The sequence below is a fragment of the Charadrius vociferus genome, unplaced genomic scaffold (genome assembly GCF_000708025.1).
Source record: "Charadrius vociferus isolate BGI_N301 unplaced genomic scaffold, ASM70802v2 scaffold185, whole genome shotgun sequence".
NCBI lineage: Eukaryota > Metazoa > Chordata > Aves > Charadriiformes > Charadriidae > Charadrius > Charadrius vociferus.
The window spans coordinates 5,123,462-5,143,338 of NW_009648955.1; the positions used below are offsets into that span (position 1 = coordinate 5,123,462).

The following is a 19,877-nucleotide window of genomic DNA, read 5'->3' on the forward strand; positions in this document are numbered from 1 at the left end:
CATCCCCGGTGTAACAAAAGAATCTCCATGAACTGAGCAGCAGTGCTCTTGGCTGACTCACTACGATAACCTGATTTGGAAGTTGGGTAATTTATCAGTATTAGAGACCACATTTGCAGGAGCTGCAACCTGTAAATTTACAGCTTCATCATACATAACACTGGCTTTCTTGATATTTTTCTTAAACTGCAATGATAATCAGTATACCAGGAATAGTATTTCAGCAGATCAACTTAGAGCTCATTAAGATTAATGAAAACTACCAACCCTAAATAGGAAGATGCAAAAATACATTCCAAAATACTTTTTGAGGAATGCCAATCTCGAAAAAAGCAAAGAAGCCTCACATCAAGAGGGAAACAGTGGGCTAACAGCTTTAAGCTAATCTGTAGGTAAGGAGAAATGTACAAGTATAAACTAGGAAATTGCAGCATGCTGGTCTCAGACATAGTCTAATTTCTCTTTTTAATTCCAGAGCTAAAAAGCCCCTCGAGCTGAACAGATATGCATGAAAGATGATGCACAGAATTGCCAGCAGGATTTTTTCTACATGTTGCCAAACGTATGTTACGCAAAATTGTCATTAAGGGCTAGCTTATTACATTTTTACAGGGCTACAAATCTCCTTGAATTAAATATTTATGAGTCTTGCTTGGAATACTGAATCCAGTGGTATTTTATAAGAAACAACAGAAACTAGCCTTTTCAACTACATATTCTACTATACTAATTATAAAATGAGTTTTAATCTCATTAAATTCATCGTTGTCCATATAGATTAAAATAGCAAACCCCATAGTTTACATCCTTAGTTTCACAAGAAAACATTCATACAACATGAGAGCAAATCCAACCAGTAGAACTCAGCATGTGCTTCACAGTGCTTTTGCTTTGCAAGTAGCAAGCTGGTGTGCATGGAGATGAAAAGGTAAAGTGGAAAAAAAAACGTACATTGAAAAAAATCAGTATGTATTTTCTCTTTCAAGCCTGCTACAGGACTAATACAATTTAAAACTGCATTTTCAGGAGAGTAACTTGGATAATGAGAAAGGAAAACTCCTCCTCTAAGGAGAAAAAACATAGCATGCCAAAGGAGAAAATGAAAGGGTCCTGCCCACTCTTTGTGAGAACTGATCCTTGTAGTTCTGACTTAGGAACAAGCAAGTCAGTGGCTCTGGGTTAAGCTGACAATAGGTTAAGTTGAACAGGGTAGCTATTTCCCAAGCACTGCAAGTAAAAGGAAAAGAAGCGTAGGTTGTATTTTTAAAGAGCCAAAGAACTCCAGTTACTGCAGAGGTTAGTTGCTGTGCTCCTCAGGGAGCAACATTCCCCCATTAGAAGGCAGTGGTTCTGAGACTGGTTGTTAATCTTGCCTTGTAACCAATTTGAAAACACAAAAAAACCCAATAGTTTTGGCCATATCAGATTTTTTACCCCTTCTACAGAGCATGACCCCACAAACGTTGGTCGGACATGCGACACAGGATCTCTGGTTTGAATACTGGGATTGAGCAACTGCTGTGAAGAACCTCTTCCAACTCCTATGCTGCTGGCAGGGAACTTCCACTCTGTTACTGGCAGAAGGGTTTCAGACAGTTCCCAATCTCTGTCACTTTTTGTCCTTTCCCTTCTCTTAAATGTCACCTCTCCTTTAATTATACCAAACGTTAAGCTAACTGTTTATGTAGCTATGCTCTGAGCAGACAAGTAGCTGAAGGTGCAGAGAATTAGGGGAGGGGCTAAGCGACAATTACCATTTGCAAAAACGAATGTGAACAGGTTTAGCAGCTCTTAACATCACTACAAGAAACGATGGGGGAAACAAAAAGAGCGGTGAAGCATAGCTTTTCCACAAACAAATACAGAATATATTTAAAAGACAGAATTGAGTTTCTTAAGAAAGAGAACTGTTCCTCATGGAGCCAATTCACCGGCATCCATCAAGTGAACATTGAAATGTTTGATGTGCACTCACAGGAAAATTCTGGGAGAAGACAAACCTGAGCCACTTCACAAGAAGCTTTTTTCATATCTGATATCACTCCAAAAGGTTTTTCAACTTACTCAGGTTCCCATGCATCCTTTTTCCTAATGCCATAAAAAGACAATAGTGCTTTCTTTATCCTCTAGAACATAAAGCTTAGTTTCTCCATCATAACTGAGAATGACACAGGGAAAAAAATATCATGATTGGTTCAAACAAGAATCTGTGACAACGTTCAGATGGTAGTTTACAAACCTCCCACCTCCAAAATAAAGTGAGTTTATCATTCCACTGTAAATGTTACTAAAATGCAGAGATAATAATCAGCATGCTAGTATGAACTCTGAGCCAATAAACTCGATTTCTGTGAAGCACCATCCTATTTGTGAAACAACTTCAATAGAATCATTTAAAAATTTTCTTATAGCAGAGAGAGAGAGGAGAAGTACAAAGATGGCAGAAAATGAACAAGTCCATTTGTCATCGATCCAGCAGGCATTCCAAAAAGGATTAGAGACTCATGTTGAGCTACACCTCTCCTGACACCAAGAACAGTAAGTACCATGCTCATTTTATGAGCTGTCTTGTAAAAACCTTTTCTGCTGTATACTACGTCCTAAACTGAAGGAGAACACGACTTTTATAAACCAAAAGCATTTAAATAAGCTATTTCTTGAAAAGAAATTATTCTAAAGCCTGGACAAAGAACACAAACCTTATAGTTAGCAGATGGGGAATCAGTGGTACTGGTTTTGGCAGAAAGATCTAGAAATTCAGATCCAGTGGAAACCAAAGACATCTTGGCTAAAATAAAGCTCTAACAACGATTGTGATGGAAGTTGAGGGAGGATGTTAGGTGAAGTGCCATTCCTTATTTGCCAAAACACTGAAATAAGTGGACTAAAATTTTAGTTGCATTAAATAGACAATTCCCAGGTTTTTAGGCTTCCGGGAATATTTCTCCTTCAGTTGCATACGTGTGTCTGTGCTTTCAAAATGTGAAACTGGGAAAACCTCTGAAAAAAAATGGGTTTCAAAAAGGGTACCAACTCAAGTCCTGACAACTGTTTATCACTGTTGCAAAAAGACATATCGTTGCCCAGAGAGGCTGTTGAGGCCCCATCCCTGGAGGTGTACAAGGCCAGGCTGGATGTGGCCTTGGGCAACCTGGTCTAGTGGGAGGTGTCCCTGTCTATGGCAGGGGGGTTGGAATGATGATCTTCAAGGTCCTTTCCCACCTAAACCATCCTATGATTCTATGATTCTATATTACAGAATAATCTGCTCCAAGAAGGGATCACAAAGGATCAAAGTTTTAGACTCCCACTCGCAAGATGGGGGAAAAAGACACACCATTTTAAAAAGACTCTTTAGGACACTAATTAGAAAAGAAGAGTTGTATACAAAGGGAAAAACAGTCAACTGTTCATTAGGAACAGAAGGCAAGCAATTTTGTCTCAGGGGTGGCATAAGAATACTGAATGGTATTTTAACTCACTGCAACCCTCCTTCTCAGCACCCTTTGTACAGAGGAGGATACACAGTGGTGTTCAACACCCAATATTGTCCCCCAGCTCCTTATACGCAAGCACCTGGGGATCACACCCACCTGTATTTAAGCACGTGCAACCTTACAGAAGAGAACTGTGACTATACGTGACCACAACCAGAAATTTTCAGTGCAGGAGAAATGCAAAAGCAAAAGATCATTACCATGATCTTGCCATAACAGCCACTAAAGGAAACTCCCCTTTATGGATAGCTACCAATTATTTCATGTCTCAAAAGCACTTCTTTCATCCCGAGAAAAAATGGCTTTTGTAACTTCCCCTAGGCCAATAGCTGATTCTTAAACAGTGAGCTACATCATGACTTGATTTAAAATGTTACTGCAATCCAAAATTCCACTCTAGTAAAAGGCAGATCTCACAGTATAAAGCCATTAGCTATACAGCTAAACACAATTTTTTCTAAAACCAGTAAAACTCTTCTCTGTTTCTTTGCTAGCTCTGGGGTTTTTTAATTAACCAAAACATATACAAGCGGAGTAGTATATATCCAGTCAAAATCAAGTTGGAATCTCTAATCTAGACATAAATATTATAAAAAATCCTTGCCTTCTGAATGCTAGAAGTTTTAATAACTTTCTGCCAGTACAGCCACCATTAACATTCCTAAGAAATTAACTAATATATGTTCGCAGTGAGACACTGAAGAGTTTCAGAAGTAATGGAGTAACACCCACCAAATTTGACAGAGGACAAAATCCTACTTCTTTTGAAGGCCTAGCAAAATATGCAAGCAAATGTCATGGAAACAGAAGCTCTCTCCATGGTAACATCATCCCGGGTATGGTAGCTCACCACTCTAATTTCTAACGTGCTCCCCAAGATATGGTATTAGCTTAACTCCAGTTTTCATTTGATATTTGTTCCACAACATTCCATATATCTAGCAGCAGCAAAGATTTGTTAAAAACATTACTGGTTCAGAAGCACGCAGTATCAAAGCCAAAGCTGAACATAAGTATAAGGGCAAACTGATTAACTGTGAAAAAGCAAGTCTGAGTAACACTGTCTTTTGGAAAAAAAAAAAAAGAAAAAAAAATCAACACAAAAACCAAGAGACTGATGGCACCATAAAGAATAATTATATTACATCTGGTTCCCATTACACTACCTGACTTGGTGCAACAACTGTCAGATGTGTCACAGAGTCTCGCACAAAACACACAGAAGGAACTATAGAATAAAAAGGCACAGTTCATAATTGCTGCTAAGCAATCCTTGTTACCTGCCTTTGTACAGAATTTTAATTTTTTATCAACCAATCCAGCAACTAAAATTCTCAAATCCAGCTGAGGACTCTTACTAGCATTATAGCTGCTCTCCACAGAGACGGACCAGCTTAGTGCGTAGCAATCAGAGCCACGGGAATGATTTTCAATGAGCAATTTATTTGACAAATTAGGTCCTGTTTGTGAGCTATCTATATGCAGCTCATGATTCTGACAAAAACTACTATCCAAATTTCTTCTATGAGGATGCTTGAGAGTCTATTTTCTGATCTGACCATCAATGCTAAGTTTCATTTATCTGACTGTTACTGGATACAAGGCACATGGTGCTATATACCCATCCAATCCAGAAACTGAAAAGGGTCAGCAGTGCAAACGTGTAAAAAAACACATTTCCCATAAAATTGTTGCAAGTAAAATACCAGGTCTTGCATAAACATGTGCAACAAGCATAGAAAACAGAGCTTATTCTGCAGAAGTCTTTTAAAATGTGAAAAATATTCACAAAATTAGTCTACCTGGTTGTTCTAGTTCATATGCAAATTAAGAAAATTACACTCATGTTCTTTTCTGGTTCAAATATTTTAATTAAATGTAAAGTTTAAACCAAATCCTCTAATAATGATGAAATCATCATGACTGTATAACTTAAGCCCTCTGAAAATGCAAAAAAACCCACCCCTATACTGATATCCCTCATCTGAAAAATTACATACAGTCTTCAGTTTTGTTTGTATATCTAATCAATAGATGGGAGAGATATTTTCTACAGTCTTAGCACATGGAAATAGTACTGCACTCTATATTTTATAGAGTGTTGTTGCTTCTCCTCTCAAAAAAAAATCAAACACATTCTCCCGAAATCATGTTAGTATGCTGGGGAAAAAAAAAAAAGTCTTGAAGGTTTCAGAAATATGGTATGCCTGATACAGTCCAATACTTACATGTTTATTTGTCTAACAGAAAAATCTGTTGTTACCTAAAACTAATACTTCTTTAAAAAATATTCTGTAAATAACACACAAAACAATAACACTTGTGTGTACTGTTCTTTCATATTTGGCTTTGGAGTCAGATGTGTTAGTTAAAAAAAAAAAACAAACAAAAAAACCAGCCCCAAAAAGCCAAACAAATCTGAATTTACTTTGCTTGACTTGAGTTGATGCTGAACGTTGCTAAGGAATACACTGCCTAAAAACTAGCAAAAACTAACCTCTGCCATTCTTTTCTCTAACTAAACTTTCATTTTTTACTCATCTTGCTCACCACAGTATGTATCAGACGTCTTGTAAAATAGATTTAGATAGAAAATTGGAACTTTATACATCAAGACAAAAAGAACAACATTGAAACTCTTGTTAACCATCTAGCAAACTTTTTCACCTGTTCTGAGCACTGGATCCTGGGATCAACTTATATTTGCTAAACAGTGGAATGTTTCCAGAATTACTTTGAATTATGTTTTATTCTTCTGTTGTTCATTTTCCTCATTACCAGCAGAACAAGCCATACTTTCCCTTAACAATGGCAACATCAATTCACAATCTGACAAGTCCCTAAGACACACATTTTAATTGCTCTCATAAGTTCATAGTTCTCTCTAGAGAACCCTGTGTTACATAGCACACATGTTTTGTTTCAGTGGTTGGATGAATATAGAGATACAAGATCTTCTTGGGATTTCCACTGATCACTGTTTGGAAACAAGCAACCTACTGTTTGTCAGTTCAAACTTGTCAAAACTCTCAGATAGCATTTGAAAAGTGTACTAATTGTTTCCTTAATGAACAATTCAAAGTGCATAGAACATCTGCATTTTGGAAGTCTAGGATTACGAGCTCAGACTTCTACTCATTTTCCCCTTTCACAACAAACCAGCAGGTATGTCGCAGTTGTACATTCCTGTGCCTCAGTGGAAAGCTTCTAGAGTAACATGGAGGAGAAGAGAATTTCATTTCAGAAACACAACTAGCAGCATTGAGAGGAAAAAAAAAGCTTTTGCTTTAGGAATATCTGCAGTAATTACGGGAGCAGTTTTCATCTGTTTCTTATCTCCAACTTCTTCAGTTACGCAATGAAGTTGGGCACTGCCCTTCTAACTGTACTTAGGAGAGTGCAACCTGTACGATACAATCACATCTAAATTATTCAGCATGCATGTCAGTGCAAGACAATGGAATTTTCTTAAAAGCAATCTATAGCTTTCATATCAAGACTTCCACTGCTAATCATACATTAATGGACCGTTTTGGGAATGTCAGAAACTAGAAGAGCTGATGAATGGAACAGGGAGTACAATTACAGCTGAACCTTAAGTCACAGGCAGACAAGATGAGATCAATTTATCATGAGTGTGTTCTGTTGTACCTCCTCAATACAGAATACTATTCTGCAGGCACCTCTGAGCCTGGCAGATCATAGTGTGTTCTGTACAGAACAGTGCATGTGATTATTTTAAATGTGTTGTCACCAAATAAACACAGTTACCTTCAAAGATTTAGCTGATAATACCTGCTAGCAACTAAAAGACATATTTTGATAATTACAAAAATTCAGTTACCCAATTGTGATATTGATCCTCCATTTTCAAATTTACTATTTATAAGAACAGTGACCCAGTAAACATTTCAAACTATGAATAACAGAGTAATGTAAAATAAACCGTTCTACTCTTTAAAGAAAGTAAGTGTTTTTACATTAACTGTTTTGGCCATCTAAATACTGCAACGCAAGTGTCAATACTCTTCTGAAAGCAACCCTGTTTTCACAAATCTTAGATATCTATCTCATCTGCCTGAAATGCCAGGTTACTGCTTACACTATAACAGCAGGATGAAGATCTAGGAAATATTCTGCCTTATCCTGATACAAACCACTATTTGCTTTACTGTTATGCTCCCGATTAAGAAAAAATAATAACATTTTATGAAGGATCTTCACGGAAACTTAAGAGGTCTGTTGGGTGTCTTGTTCTGGCACACACAGGAGAAAGTACTGGGAGAAAAGAATTGCAACAAGGTAGTTCTTCTAGACATTTTCCTGTATCTTTTCAGTTTGATAGAAAGCGTATAGATGAATCATACATGAGGCATTCTGTTTGTTGATAACTATTCTGGGATCCAAAGAAATGAGTCTTGATAAAAGAGTTTCCACTATGCCTTCCAGTTTCCAAGTCATTCCTGATCTACCAACTTCTCAATCCTGGAAAGACCAATGTAAAATTCAGGATGAGGAGGAACACTGCCATGGAGACAACTAACCACTTCATTAATGGTAGCCTAAGTTAAAGATCAAGAGCTCAATCAACTACTTGGATGATTTCAGAAAGCGTTCTCACTGACTGGAAGCAGAATCTCTCCTAGACTTCCCTATCCAACCAACAGAGATTTGTTTTTCAAAGCTGATCCACCACACATATAAATTAACCTAATTTGCGGAATACAGACTTAGTCTCTTAAAAGCAGATATGTTTTTCAGAAGCTGAACAATTGCTTTGATAGTCTCATTTACAGTATATTTCCTAATATTTATATCTTTCTTTTAGCTAGAAGGTATGGGCAATCTGACATAGCCGGAAGCACAGTAGCAAGCGCACTCAACAAGCCGCTTGGCATCTAGCTTTGAAACAAAGCAGCTAGGCAAAAATCGTATTTGAAAGCCTTTATGACTGATGATTCTGCCTATCCTAATACAAAATACATCTTTGTTTTCCCAACATTTACAACAGCAGCATCCAGAAAAAGCATTTTTTCTTCTCCTAAACAACACATACACAGACACCACCATTTTAATGTCAACTGACAATCCTGAGGATGGCTAGTACACGTAATGTAAAATGTAACAAAGATCTCTGCTGCCTAATGCCATTGACAGGCCGGACGATTAAACCGCACAACAGAAGTTCAAGAACCTATTTAGACAGCTCCCATACATGCAATTCATTGCCTCAGAAATCGGAGAACATCAGATGGTATAGGTCATAAGCAGACAAATGAGAGAACATACCAATTAGAACCAACACTTTCCTTAGGTAATCAGACTCAAGGCACTGACACCTATTCAGGCAGACATAAAGAAGAAGTGAGGTTAAACAATTTTGGCAAATAGCATGTATGTTTGCATCTCTAGCTGTACTGGAGGACCAGCAGCAGAAAGTTAAAACAAGGAAAACTTGCTACACCATTAATTTACTATATTCAGAGTCAATAATGACTCACAACTCCCCCCTCCCCTTGGCCATTTTTTGTCAAGTGCGGACACTACGAGTTTGTACCTGTAAGAAATGTTCAAATTTCCTGAGCTGTGAATTATCTCGGGTTCTTGGAAAGTAAGTGGAAATCATAAAAATCCACTATGTTCAAAAATCATGGCACTTTTGTCTAGGAGTCTAACAATTTAATTAAATGAGCTTTAATTAATTTAATTAGATTTTAGTTGTTGGTGTTTAAGTTAGCATTCCTGTTGTTATTTTTTCTTAATTTTCTAGTTTTCTGATTTTCCAGAAAAGGTAGAAAACACATCACCTGAAGACGACAAAGACAAACTTGAATTGGTACAAAATTTTACTTGTCTAGTCACAGAAAAACTCTCAAAGAAATACTATGCATTGCTAATAAATTTGAGTATGTTCATAAAACATATGATAGAATGGTATATTTGAGATGACTAGCTATTTAAGAGACGAACTGCGAGGAACATTGCCATGGAAATTGAATATAACAACTATTCAGAGGCAGAAAAAGTTGTAAAGCTCCGTGGCATTTCAGGAGATTGACAGCAAGTTCTCTGTTAAAGGAAAACCTACAACAGCACAAAAAGTGCATGCTGACATGAGAACAGCATCCCCTGACTAGTAACAGATCCAGTCATGAACATTTCTCTTTCAGAGGAAATCACCTGTAGCAATGAGATATTCTAAAGATACATGAAAAGGTTTATTAGTGTGGGTCAACATAAAGACTGATGAAAGTTGTTCTCTCCAGATTCTCTTCCCTTCTGCTGCAAACTCTAGCGGAAAAAAATCAAGCAATCTTAGCATCTACGTTAAGGAATCAAGGTGTGCTGAGCTCTTCTCCCTGGAATCCAGTGGATGCGTGGGAAAGCTGCACCAGGGGAGGTTTAGACTGGACATTAGGAGGCATTTCTTTACTGAGAGGGTGGTCAAGCACTGAAATCACCTCCTAGAGAGGTGGTTGATGCCCCAAGCCTGTCAGTGTTTGAGAGGCATTTGGACAATGCCCTTAACAACATGGTTTAACTTTTGGTCAGCCCCGAATTGTTCAGACAGTTGGACTAGGTGATCACTGTACATCTGTTCTAACTGAAATATTCTATTCTATTCAGTTGCCTCCAAATCTTATATGAATCACTACAAAATTAGAAAGCTAAATCCAGGAACTTGTATATTTGTTAGAAGCAAAGAAATTATGTTACCATATGATTCTTACCAAGATTTGATATATCAGCTTTGGTATTAATACTATATCTGAGCCTATCTGAAGCCATTACTTGCTATTGCAACAGAAATATTTAACAATAACTGATGCCCCATCACTGATAAACATGATGTCTGAGTTTCAGCAATATGCCAGCAACTGACTTGGCCTACGTTTAAAAACCTCACAGAGGATTCAATAAAACATATAATGTGGAAGAGAAGGCTTACCAATTATATAGGATTATTTCGGAGAAACTGGCACTGCTTAATGAAACAAAACATGGCCTTTTGGAGATATTTTATTTAGTGGTATTTTTTGGAGATATTTCATTCAGTGTTAACTTCAGTGATTTTGGATGAACTTTTACAATGACAGAAAATAACACAGCCTATTATACAATGGGAATAGCACAAATAATTAACAGGCAACCAAGCATTTCAGATCACCACTAAGACTGCCAAGGGAGGGAAAGGAAGATATATTAAAAACTCATGCAATGTTAGTCAATAATAAAAACCTGTTCATTATTGTCCTTTCATTTTAAAGGCTAAGCTTTTTGTTAGTATTCAGTATGGAGAGTTATGTGTTAAATAATTCAGCCATTCTTTAAAATAAGATTTATCTTAGAAGAACAGAGCTCAGCAGCTGCCCTTCTTCCTTCCCCGGAAAAATCCTAAACCCACACAACTGGACTTTAGTCCTCATCCAAAATAAGAGCACGGAGAAGTTCCAAACAGAAATCAGCCTGAGCCAATGCAAAAACATCAGAGCTCAGGAGGCAAAAAGATGGAATAGAAGAGAATAAATTCTGATACAAGCTTTCCACACATGCTCAAAAACTATCCTTAGGCATTCCTAACTGATGGCCAGCGAGCCTTCTTTCAGGTGTCTAAAGAAAATAATTCCTACACCCTTTCCCCAAGCAAGGGAAAATAATAGTTCTAGCCAGCAAAAAAGTCAGTTATTAGAAGACTGCTAGCATACAAATTAGGCAGCCTGAGATATCTAGCAAAGGTATGATTTACAAGGCAGATAACAAAAGTAATTTCACTGATGAGTGGGCATAGGTCATAGAGTCGATTCTGCCATCAGAAGATAAGAGGCCATTTTTGAGATTTCCATTAAAAACACACAGGTTGGCAAATTGCAAGTGTTCTAAAATGAATGTAAGAAGTTGTTCGCCATTTTGAAGTAACCTTTTAGAAAAAAGGATTGAAAGCTTCCCGTCTTTACACAAGCATTCAGAATCTGTGAATAAGGTGTCTGGCTTTTACCTGCAAACTAATTCACTCATTGTCTGGGGCATGATCACAGGGCGACGTACCTGTCCATGAAGTTTCCTCCTGGCCTGTTTCACTCCTCCTAATTAGCACTTAGCTTCGGTCCCTGCTCTGCCAACCTGTTACATGTAGAGGGATCAGAAAGCTGATCAGATGGAATGGAGCTGACTTAGCCATATGGGAATTATATTGGTAGAATCTTAAATGGATAGAAAACGATGCAGGGAAAAGAAGCGTTAGGGGGAAGCGACATAAAAGGGAAATCAAAAGGAATGTGGGAAACGGGCTACTGGATAGAGGATGCATGAAAAGGGGAAGAGGAAAGGAAAAGAGAACAAAGGGAAGAAGAGAAACAATAGTAAGAAAACATTGTCTTATATTTGTCTCTCACCATGGAGTTGTTAGAGAATGGTAGGTTAATGCAGGGGATGCACAGGGGGGCACTAGGAACCACACATCACATCAGATCACCTACAAAGCATTCTTAAATTATAAACGAGGCAGAACCCTCCATCGCTTCCACTAAACATGCTCTTCTCATGATCGGTGAAAGCTTTCAGTCTCTGGAAAGGGAGGAAGGACGAAGAAGAAGGGAGGCCTCAGTCATTCCCTTTCAATTGTCATTGTGAAATTAAAGCACTTGTATACCCTGGGCAATAACCAAAATAAGTCAGTAAGTAACTGGTGAATTTGGAACAATAATGCTCAGTTAGTGTGACCTTGCAAAAGAAACTAACCTGCACAGGCAGAAAACAATCTCCTTACTGCTTAACATTGTTTCTACCATCACTAGTCACAGTGCAAAACAAATTCTGCTTCAGTACAAGAACATTCCTATCAAAACTCATATTATGAATAGGTCAGGTTGGATGGGGCTTTGAGCAACCTGATCTATGAAAGCTGTCCCTGTCCACGGCAGGGGGGTTGGAACTAGATGATCTTTCAGGTCCCTTCCAACCTAAACCATTCTATGATTCTATGAATAGCAAGACTACCTGAAGAAAATGAACCCTATTATATCTAACCAAACCCTTAGATTTGGTAGGAAAACTTTTTCACAAATCCCTTTTCATTAAAGCACGCCAATTTCTCAAAACTGAACTAATTCACAGGCACTTGCTGCCAAATCTCTTCAAACCCAAGAGAAAAGTGAGAATGCCCAGACCTCTTAGAGGCTAAAAGCATAACTCCTATTCAGAAATCATTCTGGGCATTTTGATTTTTATTACAAGTCAGAATTAAACCAAACTTCAAAACAACAAAATATTCTTTCTCCATCTGTGTCAACTCCCAGTACCAGTGTTGCCTATAGCTCGCAGGAAATACACGAATACACTCAGGTCTAGATGCCTGTGTCTAAGACCAGAGATCAAGAGGAACATCTCTGAATAAAAAGAAAAAAAACCAAACCACAGAAAAGACTTTCAAAGACACTGAACTAATACACTCAACATTCTTTATATTAAATAATTAGTTGACTTTCTGCATTCTGCTTTAACTATTAAAAGTATGGAAAGCGTGGGTATTTTTCCCCTAAAAATTTTCTTGTCTGTAAATGGTCGCATCCTCCTCTGCTGCCACTTTATCCTTCTTCGTGATTTTGCTCCAATTCCTGTCTACTTTTGTTTTCTTCTACTCAAAATGCACAAGAGACTTCAGGAGCTCCCAAAAGATCTTCTTAAATTTCCCTGATCTTCTAAAACTCAGCATCATTTCTGTCTGTCTCTTTTCTGCAAGATCAAATATGTCAATAAAAATGGCTCTTAAGAATTGTTTTCTTCTGGAGATGCCACCATCTCTTCACGTCAGACAAACTGTTTTTATAAAAATCTTTAACTCTCACGATGACCAAAATTCAGGCCCCTACCCTGATGAACAATAGGTATCTTTCTCTGTGAAAAAGATGCAATACATCACCCATATAACTGCAACTATAATACAAAAAGAAAAACTATGTCAGTTGGTACTCTCAAGGTATCATTTATGCATTGTTATACTCTGTTGCCCTTGTATTGTTGCTGATTAGTTTATGCCTCCTGTACCACATAAAATAAAAAAGCAGCATCAGCGATCTATATCAGCTTCACCCTTTTCCATTAATTAGCTTTAAAACTTATTTCCCAATTAGTAAGTCTACAATAATTTCTTTTGCTCTAAGTATATTATTTATATTTTCTCAACTACAAAAGCCATTGAGAAAACTGCACATTCTTTAATCTAGGAAAATCAATTTAATAACAGATGCAACAAACTTCTGTTCCATAAATCCTGAAATAATACTCAAATTTGAACATTAAATTAGACTAAACAAATATATCCCATATTTTAAAGATGTAAAACCTCTATAAGCATTTATGCGAAAAAATGAGTTTTTTGCTTGGTTATAAATGTCTCAGTATGCTAAATCAGAAATCACAAGTTCTAGAAACACAAAACATATCAGATGTTAATTTCCTGTAACAATAGCAGAGACACATTCTTCAGTAATTTCATTTAAAGTAGAAAAGGTAATTTCAAATTTAGCTGTAGTAACTCCACATAGCTTAACCTCTAATATTCAGGAAAGTAGTTCTGAGAAGCCTTTACAGTTGCTTTAGATTTTAATAGTATTCTAAGACATCGTCATTACTTCTTATGAATTTTCTTTACCCTAGTAGTTTTGCTTTGAATTTTAAATAGCTATATATTTAAAATAAAGAAAAATAAAATAAAATAAAATAAAATAAAGTATATAGTCTGATTTCTTAGTTATTTTGTGGTTAGCTGATGTAGAACTTGCAATAGAGAAGAGAGGTTAATCTTATTTCCTGATGGGAGTGTCATCACCCTTGCTAAAATCTACAATATAGGAAGTAGACTAGAAAAAATTGTTTTATCTGGAAAACTAAATACAAATGTTTTCTGTAAGTAACTGTAAGGGTAGAAATATCTGTCAAATTTGAAATCATCAAAAACAATTCCTTGTTTTACAAGCTAAGAAAAAAGTCAACATTGATGATGTCACAGTCACTATCTATGCAAACATATAATACACACTGCAGCGTATCCATTGCATCAGAGTCAACAGGAACAGTAGCAGGATGGACGAGACCATGCTACTAACTTCCTTTAAAGCCACCCTTCCTGCTCGAGAACCATTTATATTATTTTTTCTGCTTGTATGCAGTTCTTCTGGTGACTTATCCCCACCCCAGTCATATACCATTATACTGGCAGACGTGGCTCGAGACTATATCATGCTTCAATTGCACTAAAACAACATAAGTCACAAACTTTACTCAAATTTTAGTGTGTGAACGTCCTTGATAAAGAAAAATAATCCCAGAGCTTTAATCAATGGCTGAAAGATTCAAAGAACTCATACAGTCAGGAAAAAATCTTTCCTTATTTAGCAGCACGTCATAGCGCACACACAAAAAAAAAACATGAGCCGATTCCTGAAAATGACCCCCAGAGATTAATCCAAAGTCACACATACTACAAATTAGATGGCAACTAGTTGAATTTCAGTAGTCTAAGGAACTGGAAAAATCAGAACCAACGTTGCAAAGTAAACCTGACTGAAACAAAAATTAGGTAGTAGATGGGAGGATGAGTGTGGAGGGAGGGTGAGAATTTCATTTGAGAGTGAAGGGAGAAAAATCCGGTTTTATGCTACTTACTCCTGTAGGCTGAAATATAAGTCCATCCACTTCGTGGCTAACTTCTCTAGCAAAGCTTCCTTCCAGGAGCTGTAAAAACAAAAGGAAAATAAATCTTTTTTCCACAGAGAAATGTTTCATTTAGAAAACTGCACATCAAAGCAGATTATACGCTACTACTGCAATCATTTGCTAGTAAACTACTTACTTACGGTTTAACATTAGAGCTTGGGAAATGTCAACATAGAAAGCTTCAACAAATTAGCAGTTTTTACAAAAACACTCAAGGCTCAAACAAGTTCCAGGGAGGAAAACCCTTACAGCATCATTCAAGGAAAAAGCCTTTGTCCAAAAAGAAATACTGAGATACCACGATGATTCCGTACACTAGAAGATGAAGAAAAATCAGTTCTGATATAGGACTCCACAGTCATTTGTGCAGAAATTAAAAAATGCATTTGCCACTTTAACGCGCAAGTTGCACTTCAGATTGAAAATATGTACTGAAAAATGTTTCAGGGCGTCATTCAAAATTCATGTTTGGCAGACTCCCTAACTAGGGCATAACCCAGTAACACAGCTACACTACTGTAAAACAACCGTCTGAATTAATGTGGATCTCGAATATTCTGTTTTACATTTTCAAAGACTGTGAATTCCATATGGAGGTGAATATATCCATCAAGATGGTATTTACCAGAGAAAAACCATCTAACTAAAACTAATGAAACCAGCTAGTTGACAGTTACAAGAACTGATGACACACTTCCACGTTAAATTATGACTTGCCTAAGGAAAAGCAAATACCCAGTGAGAACTACAACTGTCAAGTAATAGCAAAAACTAGGAGAATTACCAAAATGACTCTTTATTAATTGCAATTTATGTTTTACTGTAGAGATGAAGACTCTGTCCTGATATTGTTGGTGCTTTTAGTAACATTTGAAAAATGTTTATGTATAAGTAATCCCATGGTCATGAAACATAGCAAATACAGAACTTGGTAATCAGTCAGTTTTAAAAACAACATTTTGGCCTAGACTGTTATTTTGGTGTCATTTCCTTTGTATAGTCCAACTTAACTCAATGACCCACTGACTAAATTTTTCACATCAAGTATCAAACTCTGCCCTCAGTAAACAGCAAAAGGACAAAGAGTTGAGAATTAACATTTGTATCTTCCTATGGGCTGTACAACTCAAAGCAATGCACTTAAAATGGATTAAAAGCCCGATGGCCGAGTATTTTAAACAATAATAATATAACATGACAGTTCATTTAAACCTGTAGCTGTTTGCACACAGTAATTGATCATTTTCCTATAGAAAATCCTAGCTTTTTTCCTTACCCACATAGTCATTAGCATATTTGCGCTTATAGCTGCATCTAGAAATACAGCTTTCACTGTTCAACTTGTAGATACAATTTAACTGAAAAACACAGTCCAGGAGAGTACTCTCAAGTGGTAAAATACTTTAAGAATATTTGATTCTGAGTAAGAAATCACCCAGTGAAACAGTATTTTTCAGTATAGAAAGCTCATGCTTGGAACGTGAAGTTGTAGCTTGCATTTACCTATTATCATTTTGAAATTTACAACTGAGGCACACGATCCTTTACCAGCTGTCTATACAAAAAGAAAAAAAAAAAAAAAAGCTGCAATTCTTTTAGAAGTTCATTGTTAATCTTTGCTTCAGCAGAGAAATGAGTTGGAAATTATTTAAACAAATGTTAAAAAGTTTTAATTTTTTTTTTTTTTTCATTTCTACACCAGCTAAGCCTTCTGCAGATCCCTTGCAAGGTTAGTGCACAGTTCCAAAACTGACAGGCCAGTGAGAAATTTGTAATAAGAATACAGTTGACATTTACAAAAACACATGGAAAGGATTTCATGAAATTCAAGTACCAAAAAAACCTTTCTTCGAATACAAAAACCTGCACCTTTAAAAATAAAAGACAAACTTCAAATTAGCCGAGAGTATACTTTTTATACACTTCTAGCTATCTTATTAAAAGGTACTAACCAAACTGGCAAACAAAAACCAATCATGTCTGTTTCTGCTTATCTGAAGTTCTTAAGGGAATTTTAGGACATGGCTAATTCGTGTTGGAGCTTACATAAACTGCATTATTTACTGTTTCCCAAAATAAAACTTAAGAATACAGAAACAATCTTTTAATTTAGAGTGCGTGACTCACTCAGCTAAAGCATAAAATTATTATCATGCACTCTTTTACCTGTAGTTCTCTCCACTCTGGTGTACATGTAGTTAAACTACATTACAGCACCATTACAACTTCATAAATGGGTAGAAAATCAAAATTCACCATTTAAAAAAAAAAATATATTCCAGTACTACTTTCTATTCACTGTTCCACCAGAATTATAAAATGCAAGGGAATCCCTTTTGGCAACCTGACATGCAGTTTCGGACTTGAACTCGTTCTCATTTTGGGGGTCCACAGTATTCTTATTAAGACATCTGCTACAAAATGTCAATTAGATACCAAAGACAAAAGTATTTTAAAACCAGAACAAGACTCAACAGCTAACTAAACCTCTTTGTGCTCCGAGTTATTCTGCTTTCATTCTCAGTTACTGTGCATAACTGAGACATTGTAAGGTCCATTACAAGTATTTCAATTAGAACATTCTAGAAAAAAAATTTACTAGAACGGATTAGCAATTTGGGGGAGGGGGAGTGAAGTGGGAAGGAGGGAAATGGAAATTTCATCTGAGTTTCATTCATACACACTTTCTTGCGAGTTACACAACATTTAGAGATTGTCTGTGAACAGCAGAATATATAACCATTGAATTTTGCAGAAAGTTTGGAATGACAGGAAAATGAGCAGAAAAGGAATGTTTGACATAAGCAAATATTTTTGACGCTAAAAATATAATTGATATAAGGTTTTTAGGTTTATGAACTTAAAATGCAAATATCATGGCTCATCTTTTAAAAACTGTGTTCAATCTTCCACACATATTAAAATTTCTAATTAACTTGAACAGTACGGTCTTTTTTAATCGGCACCATGATAAATGGCACACCTGCTTGACTGGGATGACTGCCAGAGATCAGATAAAATGCAATGCATCTCAATGACATTTTATAAGAGATGGGTAAATGATGCATGCGAGCCAGTTCTTCTAGCATGCTATTCCTTGTAGCCTCCTGGCATCTATTTCCACCTGTGAACCCCTTTGTTCATGTCTTGCAGTTTCCTGCTTCCCCCTTGTTGTTGCAATAAACCATATACTCATACTACAGTTTATTATTCAAAACTTTTCCTTTCTTACTTTATAACTAAATCAAATTAAAAATTCTTGCTACACCTAATACTATTCCTCTAACGAAAAGAATGGTATGATCACGTGGAATGAGTGGAGCTGTAGGAAAAGGAACGGGATTTCTTCTTGCTCTTTAACCACTGAGCTGGGAAGCAGTATGTCACCACAAGCAGCACTAATAACCTGCTGAAGCTGATTCTGCTAAAACGCTGAACCAGTCAGCATTTCTTGAGTGGATAATTGAAAAAAAATCATGCTTTGGAAATCTCTCTAGACTTATCAATAAAGAAATCACTTGGCTCCTCCAGCAGGAAGAGGAGAAAATTTCGGTGCATACAGATTCCAGATAATGCCAGTAGGTTTTTATTAATGTTTCTGTAATCTTGAGGCAAGCCACATGATTCTGACGAGTTTTCAGATGTTACTTTATTCATAAAATAAGTCCAGTAGGTACTACTGTGCCTTTTCCTTCCCCTTACAAAAAAAAAAAAAAACAATCTCATGTAAACACAACATGCTGTGAGAGTTATGTAGATTCCTAAACATAATAATATTTCTGCAAAGTTATATTGACTTTCTACAAAATAATTTGGCTAAGGTCCTTGCCCACAAGTATTATCAATCTGCTACATCACAATATGCAAACATTCCTAACCATTTTGTCCATATTTCTGATTCAAAACTGCTACCACTTGTTAGCCTAGTGAAATACTTGGGAGATATAAAAAAAAACAAAAAAATCCCTTTGCATTTTATAATACAAGACAAATATACGTCCATTTTCCTTGCTTTTTCAATTTCAGAACTGCTATGCGCTTCATTCAATTTCAAGTCAAGCTACAGCAACTCTGCCTGCAACAGTCCCTAAGCAGTTTTTCAGAGCCACCTTCCAATGACTGATCATCTACCTGGTCACTCCACAGCAAAAGCTGCAAAAGGGAACATACTTTACTCGAAAGTATTAGTTACAGATAAACTTCCTATCAAATTGTCAATTAACTAGAATGTAAACCACCTCGAGACATGAGCATACTGTCATTCCTAAACTTCATGGAGCCAGCATCTTCACTGGCTTCAATTTCAGCCCAGCTCACAGGACAATCCCTTCCTCTGCTGAAGACAGCCCTCACCATCAGACTCCAAAGTAATTCTCACATCCCGACATCTGCCGGGTTTTACAGACATGAGCTCATAAATTTCTGTACGGATACTACAGATTCCTTAAACTTATTATACAGTCTTCAGAACAATATTCAGAAGTTACCAACACCAATAACCACCTTTCTAAAAAGGAAACAATTATTCTGGCTCTTTCCTTGGACATCTCTAAAAGAGATGGAATATTCTGCTTTTAAAACAGGATATCACTCCTGCTTTATTTTTACATTAATTTATTTCATCTTGCCTGCCAGTTTCTGTATTTTTCTGTTTTGACACGACAA

At 36.6% G+C, this 19,877-nt stretch overlaps 1 protein-coding gene across 2 annotated transcripts in view; it reads right to left on the reverse strand.

Annotated features, from left to right (window-relative positions):
• The window catches only part of RNGTT (RNA guanylyltransferase and 5'-phosphatase), a 187,121-nt gene that overhangs the window by 80,737 nt on the left and 86,507 nt on the right, over window positions 1-19,877 (reverse strand). Inside the window, exon 11 of one of the 2 annotated variants that reach the window (XM_009887497.1) lies at window positions 15,162-15,230. The exons of the other annotated variant lie outside the window; for it this stretch is intronic. Within the exon in view, the coding sequence (XP_009885799.1) occupies window positions 15,162-15,230 (69 nt within the window). The remainder of the gene's footprint in view (window positions 1-15,161; window positions 15,231-19,877) is intronic. 2 annotated transcript variants of the gene reach the window in all.